Source organism: Camelus ferus, chromosome 34 (genome assembly GCF_009834535.1).
Source record: "Camelus ferus isolate YT-003-E chromosome 34, BCGSAC_Cfer_1.0, whole genome shotgun sequence".
In the NCBI taxonomy this organism is placed as follows: Eukaryota; Metazoa; Chordata; class Mammalia; order Artiodactyla; family Camelidae; genus Camelus; species Camelus ferus.
In genome coordinates this window covers 15115342-15129680 of record NC_045729.1, presented here as the reverse complement: position 1 = coordinate 15129680, position 14339 = coordinate 15115342, and the positions used below count along the sequence as shown (strand labels likewise).

Sequence of the window (14339 nt, the reverse complement as noted above, 5' to 3'; positions counted from 1 at the left end):
CCAGATATAATACTTCAAAGGCAGAAAATACAATAATTTACTTTTAAACTACAAAACATAACCTACTTTTAAACTACAAAACATAACTTACTTTTAAACTACAAAACATTATTCCCTATTGCTTCAGTGTCTAAAAAAATCATTAATCTTCCAATCCTGCCTATTCCTTATGTGTGTTGTGTTCCTTGAGTTCTAGCTCTTTATGTGCATTTGGTGAAATAATAGATGAGGTACAGAGATATAGTTATGCAATTTTTTTCCTTCTTGGTAGGCTTTTTCCCTTAGTTAATTGTTTTCAATTTTTATTAAAAAAAATCAAACCTTCAACTGGTTAAAAAAATGTACTCAGACGTTGTAAGCATGAACTGTCTATTTGAAGTAATATACAATCTTGTATTTAATGTGATTCCACAATTCATTCCCTTTTAATCAAGTTTATATTTAAATATTATTATATTTGAGAACAGTCACACTTCCTTAGTTTTCTAACTACAATTCTATTCAAAGTAAAGTTTCTTATTTTCCTCTCATTTATTTAAAACTCTCTCAAATTTCAAAATAAATGAAACACTATGTCAGTGAGGTAGTAATTTAACTCCATCAAAAATTCCATTTGTAGTTCATGCTAAGCCACCAGGAATTTATATCCTAGTATGTGTGAATCAAAGGAAAACAAGGGATAGATTATTCTAAGCAATTAAAATTAATTTGTGACGATGAACCAACAATGAAAGTAAAACTTATGAGTCAAGTGAAACCTGAACTGAAACTGAGCCAATAGTTAATACATCAAACTGTAATATACAATGGTGTTTAAAATTCATAGTTCCCAGTTTTCTTGGTGACAACATGCTGAACAGACAATATATGCCCATGCTTGATTGCATGCTGATATTTGCCAAGTATTTGCCCATATATAGTACTGGCGAAAACATTTATGGGTGGGGTTCACAAGTCTCCTTTTTCATTTATCAGAAAGTTCCATCTGCAGTAATTTAGGAAGCAAGCCTCCACTAAAGATACGGGAGAAGGACTTGTTTGTGTGCTTCTGTGTGTTTACCCTGTAGGCTAGATAATCCCTTTTTCTTTAGTTTCTCTGTCTACTAAATGTCTCTCTATTCACTTACACTCACATTTCCTTCTGCAGTCAGAGCTTACAGTTACGTGGGGAAGAAATGAAACTTAAGCTAACATAACAAGGGCCGATTTGATATAATTTCCCCACACCGTGAAGATTTTCAATTTTGTGACACATCCAAGGAGGCTTCGTAAGCCTTATCTCCTTGTCCTCACATGGGGAATTGAATTTTTTTCCAATAATCTATTGTTTTAATCACATTTAGTGTTATTATTCCAGTTTATAGTCTACAATCTAAGCTTTGTAACTTTAATATATAATTCTGATCATTTATCTGTGGCTATTACTTAGTTAGAGTTTCTCCTGGTGGTTTTTCCCTTATTTTTAAGATATTGTTGAAATACATGACTGTTCATAGGTGATTCTTTTGTAACATTTCTTTAAACCAAAGTGACTGGGGTTAGTATTTTGTCATATTTACCCATATAAAGCACATATATTTCTCTAAATTTTCAGCTGTAGGTGTTGGCTGGCCTATCAATATAGATACCTTTAAATTGACCATAACCATCCTTGCGGTAAAGGCCATCTCATTTGTTCACTGCTAACAGAAGTTTCCTGACCTGAGCTCATAGTGAGCAGTTGTGTCTTTTTTTTTTTTTTCAAGCTTTATTTTTTCCTTTTTTTTAACAATTTTTTTATTGAGTTATAGTCATTTGCGGTTATGTCTTGAATTGATGAGGTTCTACCTATAACCATTCATTCATTCAACAATTTTTAGTTCCTTTGTTTAATACCTGCAAAACTCTGATGTCCACCAGAAACCAATGCGACATTGTAAATCACCAATGTTTATTAAATAAAGTTTATACTCTAGCCCTCTCCTTCATGTTTGAAATACGCAATTCATTTTCCAGTTTTTTTTTCCTTCATTAAAAATCTGGATTTGCTACAAATCCACTTGATATCAATAAATCCCCTGGAACTAGAAACTCCATCGGTGTTCAGCAAAGCAAACAGTCCATTCCCGCTAATTTCAAACCTGAAAAGAAACCATTTAAATCAGTTTAGGAAACACCTACAGCTGTAATCAAAAATCAGATTAAGAACTGAGTAATTTGAAACATTTTATACAAAACACGACGCTTCATCACTTCACTGAGCCCATCACCATATTCTACCCTCAAAATGTCTGGTACATTAAAGGAATATAAGACAGAACATAGGTATTTAATAGTATTATAATTATTAGCATAATCTGCAACTTTATTAGAACAGTAGGCAGAAAGGCAGAAATATAAATAGACATGGATAAATCACAGACATAAATATGTCTATATATCTACATTTATCTATGTCTATTTCTATTGAGAGAAAGAGTGTTTCTAAATATAAAGATCTATGGAATTTTTTTAAAGCTGTTTCCTGGCATATTACCTGCTGTATTTTTAGCCGATGTTCCTTTTTGAAAGTAAGAAACATTTATATTCATCTGGTACTTTAGAAATATACTGAGATAGAAGCCAAATAGACTAATTATAATAGTTGGTTAATTTGTCCTGCTGATGACCAAATTTTTTATTTTTTTTATAAGTGTAATTTGTCCCGTCTTACAGATTTCTAAGTTTATTGTCATTTTTTATCTAGCACTTAATGAAATATTAAGGAAAGAAGACATGGATACAAAAGAAAATTCATACAGCTCTTGTTTTCAAATAAAAAAGTGTATAAGACAGGAAACAACATTCACTCAAGAAATGATTACATTAATAAATAATATTGCTTACAATGAGCAACTGTAAAGTCAAAGACAACTATATGGCCTCTAACTCTTAAAAGAAAAAAGAGATTTGCATAAATTTAGTTAAAAAAAGGTGCAAATAATACATAGGGTTTGGCTTTGGATTTGCAGAATAGTTGAATTTGAATTAACAAAAGGAGAGTTTATTAGGAAGAGCATGGTGATAAAAACAAGACACAAAAACAAAAACAAAAAAAAAAAAAAAGAAAATTTCACTGTATGTCATATAACAACACAGAAGGAAGGTGAGTTGTTCTAGGATATGTTTCAGTGTGAGAGAACCCGTGTCACAGGGTGGAAACTGAGGGAGGTAATGACATATAGAAAATAGGAAAATTTATTTATAATAATACAACTCAAAATGACTTAATTTTTTTTATCCAGCAGCAGAGTAAAACGTTTCCTACTAAATTTGAATCTCACCAGGCATTGAATGTAGTGCCATTTGTCCATCTCCAAGACTCTCCCAGTGCTCTGCTCAGTCCAATCCAGTGCATAGAAGTTCCTGTGCACATCTTCAAAAATTTCTTTCACAAAAATCAGAGAATTCTCCATTACTTGATATTTTAGAGCCCATTGCTGAACATGCTTTTCACTCCAACCATCCCACCTTTTATGATTTAGACCTTAATCTGTATGCCCTAATGCTGCCATAGCAACAAAAAGCAGACAGTGATGTTCAGGTTAGTTTTATCAGAACGATTTTCACTTTGCTTTTTAACTTCTTAAACATCTCTAAGTAATAGAGTGACTTTCATCAGGTCATTGGAACTCTCTGAGCTACAATGTCTTGAATTACTGTTCAAGGTAATTTCTAGCACTCAAATGAGAAACTGATGAGAAAAATATATTTGACATCCTTTCCTTCAAATTCTAATGCATAAAGCATCAGTATGCTTTAGTCACAGAGTGAATGATAAAGACTCTGAATCGACAGGATGTTTTATCTGGATGACAAAATCAGGAGCTGATGAGTTCTCTAAGAGTGACAGAGAACTACTGCTTATATCTTGTTCTGTGCACAGTTCCTCGCCCAAAAATCTTCCAGGGGAAGAGGGGTTTAATGGTATAAATACTGTTATAATAAGAAAACTCAGTCAGAAACTACTCTGAGCAGATATCAGAATAAAAATGTCATTGCTGAATGATTTCACTTACATGTGGAATCTAATAACCAAAACAAGTTATCAAACATAACAAAACACAAACAGAGTCTTAGATACAGAGACCAAGCAGGTGGTTGCCAGAAGGGTGAGGGATGGGGAGAGGAGAGAAACAGTTGAGATTGAGGTACAAACTTCCACCTGCAAAATAAAGTCCACAGGTATGAAACGTACAGAGTGAGGAATATTCTCAGTAACCACGTAATGTCTTTGGATGGTGACATATCTAACTAGACTTATCCTGGTGACCATTTTGAAAGGTGTAGAAACACCAAATCACTCTGTTGTGTAACAGGAACTAACATGTTGCAGGTCAATTATACTTCAAAAACGAACGAACGAACGAACGAACGAACAAACTCATCGAAAAAGAGATCAGATGTGTGGTTACCAGAGGCGGGGATGCGGGGAGGAGTAACTGGACGAAGGTAGTCAAACTTCCAGTTACAAGATCAATAAATACTAGGGATGTAATGTACAATGTGATAAGTCTGTTGTGTATGAAAGTTGTTAAGAGAGTAAACTGCTAAGAGTTCTCATCACAAGGAAAAAGATGGCTATTTCTGTAATTTTGTGTCTATAGGAGAGGATGGATGTTCACTAAACTTACTGTGACAATCATTTCATGATACATGTAAGTGAAATCATTATCCCATACACCTTAAACTTATACAATTATATTGCAATAAAACTGGAAGAAAAAATAGAATGTTATTGCCATTGCATATTTTCTCGTATAATCAGAAATCTAACTTCTGGGTGAACATGAGTTACTGTAATAAAATACATTGAGCACCATCATTCCACAGTCATTCCTCTACCAGCTCCTTGCTATTGGACCACAAACCTATTAGTCAGCTTTTCTTTACATACAAACAGAGCTCTCCCTCACCCTGTGCCCCTGGAGTCCATGTCCCTCTTTCTTTGCCCTGTTTACTTCTTCCATCGACTGCCTCACTTTCTTCAAATCGTGCATACTTCCCTCCAATCCTCCTCTCTAAATTCCAAGAGCCAAATCTTTTTTTGTTTTGTTTCATTTTTTCCAGGCTATTCTTGGCAGAATGCAAATGGGAAGTTATTAAAAAGTATTTAGCAACTTAAGAACATTGAACAAAGACATTTAGCTATATAAACCATACGCATTGTGACTAAGGACATAACATCACTAGCTAACTTGCCAGGGTTCAAATCTCACTTCAATAATTGATGGCCGTGTGACAACACCTGGATGGCATCCATCTCTGTCTCACTTTCCTTATCTTTAAAACAAAGACATTTAAATGTCGACTTCATAGACATTGGTTGAAGATTACCGGAGTTTTCATAGTTACAGTGCCTAAAACACTGTGTGGCATATGTTACTGTAAGGGAGCAAAATGTGTGTCCCCCCAAAATGTGTCTCTTTGGCATGAGGATTATTTTAGGCTGATTATATTTAGGAAAGAGAGGAGTGGAGAAGTCTTTGTTTTTACTTCCTGCTTAACTGCCTAAAAGCATTTAGACAAAGGGCCAGGTCCAGGAAGGGCACTGTCACCAGGGATATCTGCAGGGAATAAAGCTCTGTGCGGTGGGGGATCTCAGCGGGACCTGGATACCAAAGTCCTCTCCGTGTCCCCTCGTCCCTGCCTGGCATAGCAAACATTTGTCTTTCCGTCTCCATGTGAATTGCTTTCTTCCTCTTTGAAATCCCAAACCCCCTACCCTCTTCCTTTTCCTTCAGGTGACATATAAGCTTCCTTTGTCTAACTCATCCTGGGGTCTCATTTTCCCATGGAGCCCCCATATGTATGTAATTCAATTTGATTTTCTCCTGTTAATCTGCCTCACGTCAATTTAATTCTTAGACCAGCCAGAAGAACCTAGAAGGGTAAAGGATATTTTGTTTTTCTCTCCAACATTATCGTAAGAGTATTAGATTTTATCATTTCTATTCTCTCTTTGTACAAACTTAAGTTCTGAAATGATTGAAAACATTCCCCTTTTCTTACCATATCCTCTGGTGTATCAATCTGAGCAAGTTCTGATCTCTGTGAACTGCAAAATCTTTTACTAGCTGTCCAATTTCTGGTTTCTTCCGAAAAATAGAAACACTTGTCTTTTGCACCAATCCATTTCTCTGGACATTCCATAGCTTGGGGATATTTGGAAAATTTTGTAAATAATACTGAAAACAGAAAGAAAAGATCGAATAAGAAAAATCAGTTAAAAAGTATTTCTCTACTGATCCTAGTGGATCAATTTTAGTTTTTTACTTTCCTGATTTGGGGCCTGTAAAATTAGCTTCCCTCATGGAATGATGAATGAATTCAATTCCTCTGTCCATAAGGAAGACCATTTAGAGGTCAAGCAGTCTGTACTTTGTTCTATTTTCCTGGCTTCTATTTTGAGAAATGGAACTGCTAACCTCTCATGATCTATATTGACATCTTACCAAAACCAATGCGTAAGATTTAGAATTCAAGGAAGACATCTGGAAACATGAATATAAATTAGTTCTTGAAGACCAGAGTAAGAAATAAATGCTTACTTTTACCTCAAAGAACTGAAAAGATCAAAGATAGGAGAGGACAGCCAAGCTGGGAAAGTGAAACTTACCCTAAATGACAAGTCATTGACATACGAGTCAGTGAAACATTCGTTCTACTTCACCGATATTTAGTATCAAAGAAGCTGCAATAATGATGAATTTATTTCTATGTATATTGCTTGGAGAATTTACTGTTTCAGGGTTTTAGCTTGGTGCTGAGTGATCAGAATAAAGTCCCTCCTTTCCAAATGTTTAAAGGCAAGAATTATAACAAGTAAGGAACCAAGTCAATGTGTATACGCAGGGCCAACTCCAAAGCTGCCTCTCGTCACTTTTTCTTGTCTGTAATGCTCGGAAATGGATCCAGGCAACCACGAACAGGTAATGAAACACATTGTGCTTCAACATTTGTTTTTCAGCTAATCAACTAATGAATGAATGTAAGTACTTCTTAGAGAGACCCTTCCTATAAATATTTGACTTCCAGGTGTCTTAAATAATCCACAGCATTGAGCTCCCAGAACCCCGGAGTGACAGAAGAGGCTGAGAGCAGGAAGAGTTTCAGCACCCTTGCGAATGACAAAGGAAACAAGAATCCAGGGTGTTAAGCATTAGTCCAGCTTCAGAGCTAAATCAAGCAAAAAAGGCAGATGGAAAGTCAACTTCTGAGGACTATGAGGCCGTGGCTCAGAAATGAAAACCTATCTTTAAATTCTTTTCACAATGTAAACCCATAATGCCCGGAGGAAAATTAAAACATCTTCATTTTTACAAATCTACTCCAACAGAGGAAATCTTGCAACCAATCACTTGTGGCCTTCTTTCTCTTTTTTTCTTTCAACATAACGTGATAGAGATAAAACAAATCCTTCATAGAGCAACTTTTAGTAATATAACTTACTCTTGATCCAAAAGAAACTTAAAAAATTTTGCAATTATAGAAGCAGTGTTGCACAGTGGTTAAAATAGCAGGAATTAGAGAAATAGAAACTTAGCAGACAAGCCTCAGGTCTGGCTCTGGAATTTCTTTTTTGTGAGGCAACTGATTCACTCTGGCCTCTATTTCTTTGACTGTAAATGGATTTTGTAACTATATCTGTTTCATATCTTGTGAGAATTAAACACAAATAATAAAGCATAGCGTGTTTAACATGAGCTCTTTAACTCACACAAAATACTCTCAAATTTTAAAAAATAGCTATTGCTCTTGCTATCTGCTGGTCATCTGAGAATTTACGACTATTTTAGTCGAAGATCAAGACATCCTATAAAGTCATGACTGAATTCCGAGAGTATTTTTAATAGAAGCAAAGAGTATAGTGAAAGCTGCCAAACTGGTAGGACACAAGTCTCTACAAACCCCTTTATTACCTCAGAATTGAGGCATTCAGAATTGAGATTGAGATACAGATATTTAGACCTGCTGGCCATGAAGAACCGGAGAAAGTTTGTAAGTTAAGCCACTCACCTGTTAGAAGAATGACCACTGTAATACTCAGAGCACACACACAGCATATCAACTTGCAAACTGCAAAATAAATAAATACTTACGGTCACATTTCCAGAGAAACCCCAACCGGGAACTTGTTATTCCTCTCCTATAATAATCAATCAAGAAACTCATTAAAAGCTTCTGTAGCTTAAAGTAATAAAGGATATTACAAAATACAAAGAAGGTACAGCCGTTCAGATGCGCAGTGGAGGGGTAGGGAGGTCACTTAGACTTGGTGGAAGGAGGGAAGAAAAGGAAGGTTATCTCAAAAGGCAGAAATAATGTTAACGGGGGATTGAAGTCAAGGAGGTACAAAGGGCTATGAGGAGGCAAATGGCTGTAACAGATGTATAAACCAATACATCAAAGATAAAATGAGAAGAAAGTCATGAGGTTTTATGACAGAAGAATTTAAATATCAGATCAATTGTCTTCTATATCATCAGAGAGAATTTTAACGTGTTTGAGCTAGGAAATGTCAAGATAAAAGCATTCATTTGCGGTGAGCAGAATGAACTAGAAAGGAGAGGCTGTCAGCACTGATGGAGATGTTAGGGCGTTAGGAACAGTAATAATTCCATCCATGATTAAGATACCCCTGTCTGACACATTATTAGCAGATGGAGAAACAGGCTGGGAGGACAGTTCACACACACATTTTGTATCAGAAAAAAAAAAAGGACTTAAAGAAAGAAAGAAAAAAATCAAAAGATATCATATGTACTCTGCCTCTGTTCCGAGGTGTAGAGCAGACCCAGTGAATGGAAAACCAAGAAGTTTTTTGGTTTTGTAGGTGTAGGGGAGGCAAAACTTTAACTCTACCCAACCTGGGGTTTCAGCTGAGGCCCTTGAACAAACAGAGTAATAACAGTTTCCTAGTGCCTATGGTCACACCACGCGGAAGAAACCTCCACAAAGAGGAATTCAAAGTGGTAGGTAGTTAGAATTCCAGCTAGTGTGGCATCTCCTACAAAGAACAGGACCGGACAAAGGAAGCAGTTTTAGGCTTCCAAGGGCCATCAGCTGTGGGAAGGCAACTCCGTGGGTGGAAACCAATAGAAGAAGTAAAAGTGAGAATTTGTATCCTGTCTTTTTGGGTGGAAGTGGCAGGGAGAGTTTTTCCTGCTGTTCACTGTTCCTTGAGTGCCTCCAACTCAATATAATTCCTATGTCAAAAAGGCATATTTTGAGGTGACATATTCTAATTTCCTTCAGTTTCATGATCACAATAAAAGAGAAGGGATTCTAATGGAAGAGATTTGTCTGCAGTGTTTTCAGACAATTTGATTATATAAAAAGAAATACGAACAGAATCGATTATATTTCCTTTGGTTTCCTTGTATCACTGTTTAAAAGCAAGGGCTCTACTGCGTTCAAGAGTACCAATGAGTGAGCATCTTTTGCTTGTTTTTGATTTTAAGAGGAATCTATAAAATTTCATTATTAAGCATCATAAAAAATGCTGTATAAATTTAACATGCAACAGGGAGATCGGCCAGGATGACGGGCCATAGAAAGACCATGAGCTCACCTCCTCTCACGAGCACACTGAAACCACGACTATTTGCAGAACAACCATCAGTGAAAAAGATCAGAAGCTACTGGAAAAGACCTTCTACAGCTAAAGACATGCAGAAGGAACCGCGAAGAGACAAGTAGGAGGGAGGGCTGGACCTGCAGTATAGCCAAGTCCCATACTCTGGGAGGGGCGACCCACAACCTGGAGAATAATTGTACTGCAGCGTGAGGGTTTTGAGCCCTCCATCAGGCTCCCCAGCCCGGGGGTCCTGGGCCAGGAAGACAAGCCCACAGAACACTTAGCTTTAAAGGCCACCGGGGCCTAATTTGGGGATTCTGAAAGGACTGGGGGAAATAGAGACTTCACTCTTAAAGGGCACACACAAAATCTTACCCACTTCAGGACCCAGGGCAAAAGCAGTAATTTGGTCAGAGCCTGGGCCAGACTTACCTGCTGGTCTTGGAGTGTGTCCTGGAGAGACGAGGGGCAACTGTGGCTCATCCTGCGGACACAGACTTTGGAGGTAGACATTTTGGACAGGCTCTTCCATGCTGGTGGAGCTGGAATGTGCCGTTCTGCAGTCCGCCCTCCAGTGCATCAGCGTCAAGGCGTGGCCCTGACCGCTGTCTGCCTGTAGACACCTGCGCTAGAACACCTCAAGCCAAGCACCCGACTGGGTGGGGACATAGCCCCACCCATTGGCAGGCAGGTTGCCTCAAGTCTCCTGAGCCCAAAGCAGCCACAGGAGATGGCTGGTCCTGCCCACCAAAGGGCCCAGACCCATCACACCCACCAGTGGACAGACACCCGTTCCAGAATTCTCAGGGCCCTGACTTTGCCCTCCAGGGAGCCCACTCCAGACTCTGGACCAGCCTCATCCACCAGTGGGCAGACTCCAGAGGCAAGAAAACCACAATGTGATAGCCTGCTGACCGCGCCTGCCCACAGCAGGCCAGGCTTTGCCTTGGGACCAGCTGGGCCCCAGCCCTGCCCACTAGTAGGCCAGGACAAGTTTCAAGACACCCTGGACCGTGTACACAATTGTAACAGGAACTGGCAATTCCCAACCCCCTACCTGCCCCAGAAATCTGACACCAGCTCTGGAATACCTGGGCCCTGAAACCAGAGTCCAGAGCCTGGCTCTGCCTGCTGGTAGGCTGGCACTAACCCCAGGACCTGGCTTCACCTACTAGTGGTTGCAATAACCTCAGAGTCTTCTGGAAACTGACACAAAAAAAGCAGACTGAGAAATGTAGAGAACAAACTAGTGGTTACCAGCGGGGAGAGGGGAGAGGGAGCAATATAGGGGATCAAGACATACAAATTAATATATATGAAATAAGGTCTAAGGGTATATTGTTCAGCACAGGGAATATAGCCAACATTTTACAATAACTATAGATGGATTATAATCTTTAGAAATTGTGAATCTCTATATTGTACACCTATAACTTATATAATACTGTACTCCAATTATATTTCAATTAAAAATTAACATATTAGTAATTAAAGAGGTACTCTCTAAGTCCTAGTTTCCTAAGAGGATTTATCTTACATAGACAGTGAATGTTACCAGTGCTCTGTGTATGTATTTATTGAAAAATCAAGGGGTTTTATTTTTTAAGGTTGTTAATCAGGTAGCCTACCCTAACTGATTTTGTTATATCAAAGCATAGCCAGGATAAATCCACTTAAATGCGAATTTAACTATATTGTTATATTTAATTAACTGATATTTTATTGGAATTTCTACTTCCAATTTCATAAGAGAAGTTGTCTATCCCTGTCTTGTTCTTAGCTTGTTTTGAAATCAGATTTACAGAGGGGGGAGGGTATAGCTCAGTGGTAGAATGCATGTTTAGCATGAGGGAGGTCCTGAGTTCAATCCCTAGTACCTCTATTAAAATAAATAAATTTCTTAAATAAATAAATTATTAAATATATTAAACCATCACCCCGCCTCAAAAATTAAAAAAAAAAAATTTAAAAATCAGACTTACACTAGCTTATTAAAAAGAACTGGGCAGATTTCTCTTTTTGTGCTATTTTTCAGAGCGAGATGTAGAAGAATTGTTCATTGAAAGAAAGGGAGATTTACTCCGCTTTACTATTTCCACTTCTATAATATTTATTTTAATGATTTCTTTTTCCTCATTATATTTTGGAACTATATAAAATAGAGAGAGAGAGAAAGAAAGAGAGAGAGATTTTTTAAAAAATCTGTTTACTTCCTTTTATGTAAGTTTGTAAACGCATCGTGTTTTAGTTTGCTAGGACTGCTCTCTCCACCAGTTCTTATGTCCCACTTGCATTCTGGTTTGAATTTATTTGTAGAATTCTGTGAGTAGCGATTAAATTACTACATCTGAAAAATTTTCTCTAACATCTGAATAATAGGCAATTAATAACTTGAATTTAAAACACTGTCTCCTTTATAAACCTGATATTGCACTGTTGTCTTTACGTGCAGTTACTGCAGATGATAAGACACCGTCGAGAGAAAGATTTTCATTCTCTTAAAGTTCATTTTGTTTTCCTGCCCTTTGAAGGCTTCCAGAATTTTCTCTTTATTCTTGATGTTTTGATGTTTAGTATAAATGATCGAATTATGAAATCTTTTAAATTTTTCTTGCTCAGCAATGTGTATGCTTTTTCAAATTTGCGGGTCGTATTTTCTTAAATACTGATCATTTTTCTTCTATTACTGCTAAGGGTACTCCAAGCCCTTCCTCTTCATTATTTCTGAGAGTCCTTCTTTATACTTCATATCTCTTAACAGTTTTAACACACAAATTGATCACTTTGTTATTTTTCAGTGATATCAGGGAGACTTCCTCAGGTGAGAAATGAGTCATTCCATTAATAATTGATCCTTGAAGAAGTTCCTTAGTGACTTGAGAAAATAGCAGTTCAGCATAGATTTCTGCTTCTACTCTCTAAAAAAAAAAAAACCTGGGGAAAGTACAGAAGCAGGAAAAAAGCATATAGATTTGCGAACGTAATGTGAGGAACCGCCAGAAACCCTTTCAGAGAACTCAGGCTTCTCTATGTGAGTGCGTGCACATGCACGTGTTCATGGGTGGGAGCGTGTGTGTTTGTGCATGAATAGTGAGAGGTAAGACTCAGAGCCTGCAGTTTGGAGACACAGCAGTGTAAAGACGCAGGGAAGAAGATACAGTTATAGGAATTTTTTGTGTGGGGGGGGAAGGGAGGAGGTAATTAGGTTTATTTACTTTTTTTTAATGGAGGTACTGGGGATTGAACCCAGGACTTCGTGCATGCTAGGCACACACTCTACCACTGAGCTATCCCCTCCCCGTACAGAAAATTTTTAATTTCTGCTTTCGCTTTCTTTTATCTGGCCTGATGATTCCATGTCCTGGTGCCAAAGTTAGTTTGTCTGCTTGTATTTCATGCACTAAAAATCAACATCTCTGTTAGGCTCAGTCCATCCTTATATTTCTTTAAAAGCTCTTTTTAGTCTCATTATGTATCCTTAAGCCACCTTCCAGACTTCCTCAACTTCCATTATCTTTTTCCCATAAAATCAAGATGGTATTGGGGAAACAACAGAAAATGCTAGATGCCGGGATTCTCAAAGTCAACCAGACTTAAGATCAGCCATTCAGAAGCCTCTTCATTCATGTTAGCCAGACATTGGCTTATCTCTACCCATCCTCAAGCTGTGCCAGTTGAATCACAAAAAGCAATCTTGATTACAAGATGGAGCAAAATTGTACTAAACACTATCTTTTTTTCCTGCAAAAGTACATTTAAAAAACATTTTTATTGGGATATGATACACATGCCATAGAAATTCACCCCAAGTATCTTCATACACACAAGCTCATGCCCTCTCTTGCAGATTTAAAGGTCTACATATTTTTCTAAATTTTTCCATTACTTCGCAGAAGGGCTTCCCCATCCCCACCTCACTTACTTTAGTAATTTTCCTCCTTAAGTAAAGAAGTCAGCATTTTTAGCTTGTCTTGTATTTTCTTTTTAAATTTTTTCCCCTTATTGTCACTCACTCAATGAAACTTACTTGCCCCACGTATCCAGCTGTCATGGCTGCTGTCACATAGCTCTGGAACCATCATGGCACAGGTGGTAATTAATCCAGATCAGAAGTAGAGAACCAGAATCCTTGAAACATCACTCACAAAACACACTGACCAAGCTCCCATGACTAACAGGAATGAAACTGAACAACTGACAAAGTAGGCTCATCCAATCCAAATAAATCGTCACTACTGATTTAGGTCAAGATAAAAGTAGACTGACTTGTTAGTTCAGGAAAGAAAATCGAATGCTGACTCATCCATAATCAAAGAATATGAAATTAGCAAAATATTTTTGTCCTCAAACAAGAAAAATACCTCCTGTGGCATACTGAGTGGGACACGTGGAAGGTGGAGGTTAGCTCATGTAGCCCTCCCTGCTGTTCCTTGGGATGACCTCATTTTTATACGAAACCAATACCCAAATCATTAATGTTAATTATACACACGCATTAAGTCTGCATAGGTTCAAATGTATTTATGATTTGTGTGACCTTGAGAAAGCTACCTAAGTTCTCTCGCTCAGGTTTCTCTTCTGTAAAATTGACAGAAATTGTGTACTTACCTTGTACAAATGTTACAATGATCAGATGAGATAACTACGTGGAGAAGGCTTAGAATGATGATGGCCAGCGTTTATGTCAAATGTCTCTCTCTCTCTCCACACACACATATATGTATATTCTAGTATTTTTTTT

At 37.5% G+C, this 14339-nt stretch overlaps 1 protein-coding gene across 4 annotated transcripts; it reads right to left on the bottom strand.

Annotated features, from left to right (window-relative positions):
* Positions 1-1727: 1727 nt before the first annotated feature.
* CLEC2A (C-type lectin domain family 2 member A) lies at positions 1728-13779 on the bottom strand. Of its 4 annotated transcripts, none has more exons than XM_032473511.1 (6): positions 13626-13779; positions 10031-10211; positions 8038-8097; positions 6031-6206; positions 3303-3406; positions 1728-2120 (listed from the first exon to the last, which is right to left on the bottom strand). In XM_032473511.1, exons 1-6 carry the CDS (start codon positions 13647-13649, stop codon positions 1985-1987), a joined length of 681 nt encoding a protein of 226 aa, XP_032329402.1. In that variant the 5' UTR covers positions 13650-13779; the 3' UTR covers positions 1728-1984. The 4 variants fall into 4 exon arrangements, with proteins under 4 accessions (XP_032329402.1, XP_032329404.1, XP_032329405.1 ...); XM_032473513.1 differs by having other exon boundaries at positions 10031-10235; positions 13626-13757; XM_032473514.1 differs by having other exon boundaries at positions 10031-10207; positions 13630-13757.
* Between the last annotated feature and the right edge of the window lie 560 nt (positions 13780-14339).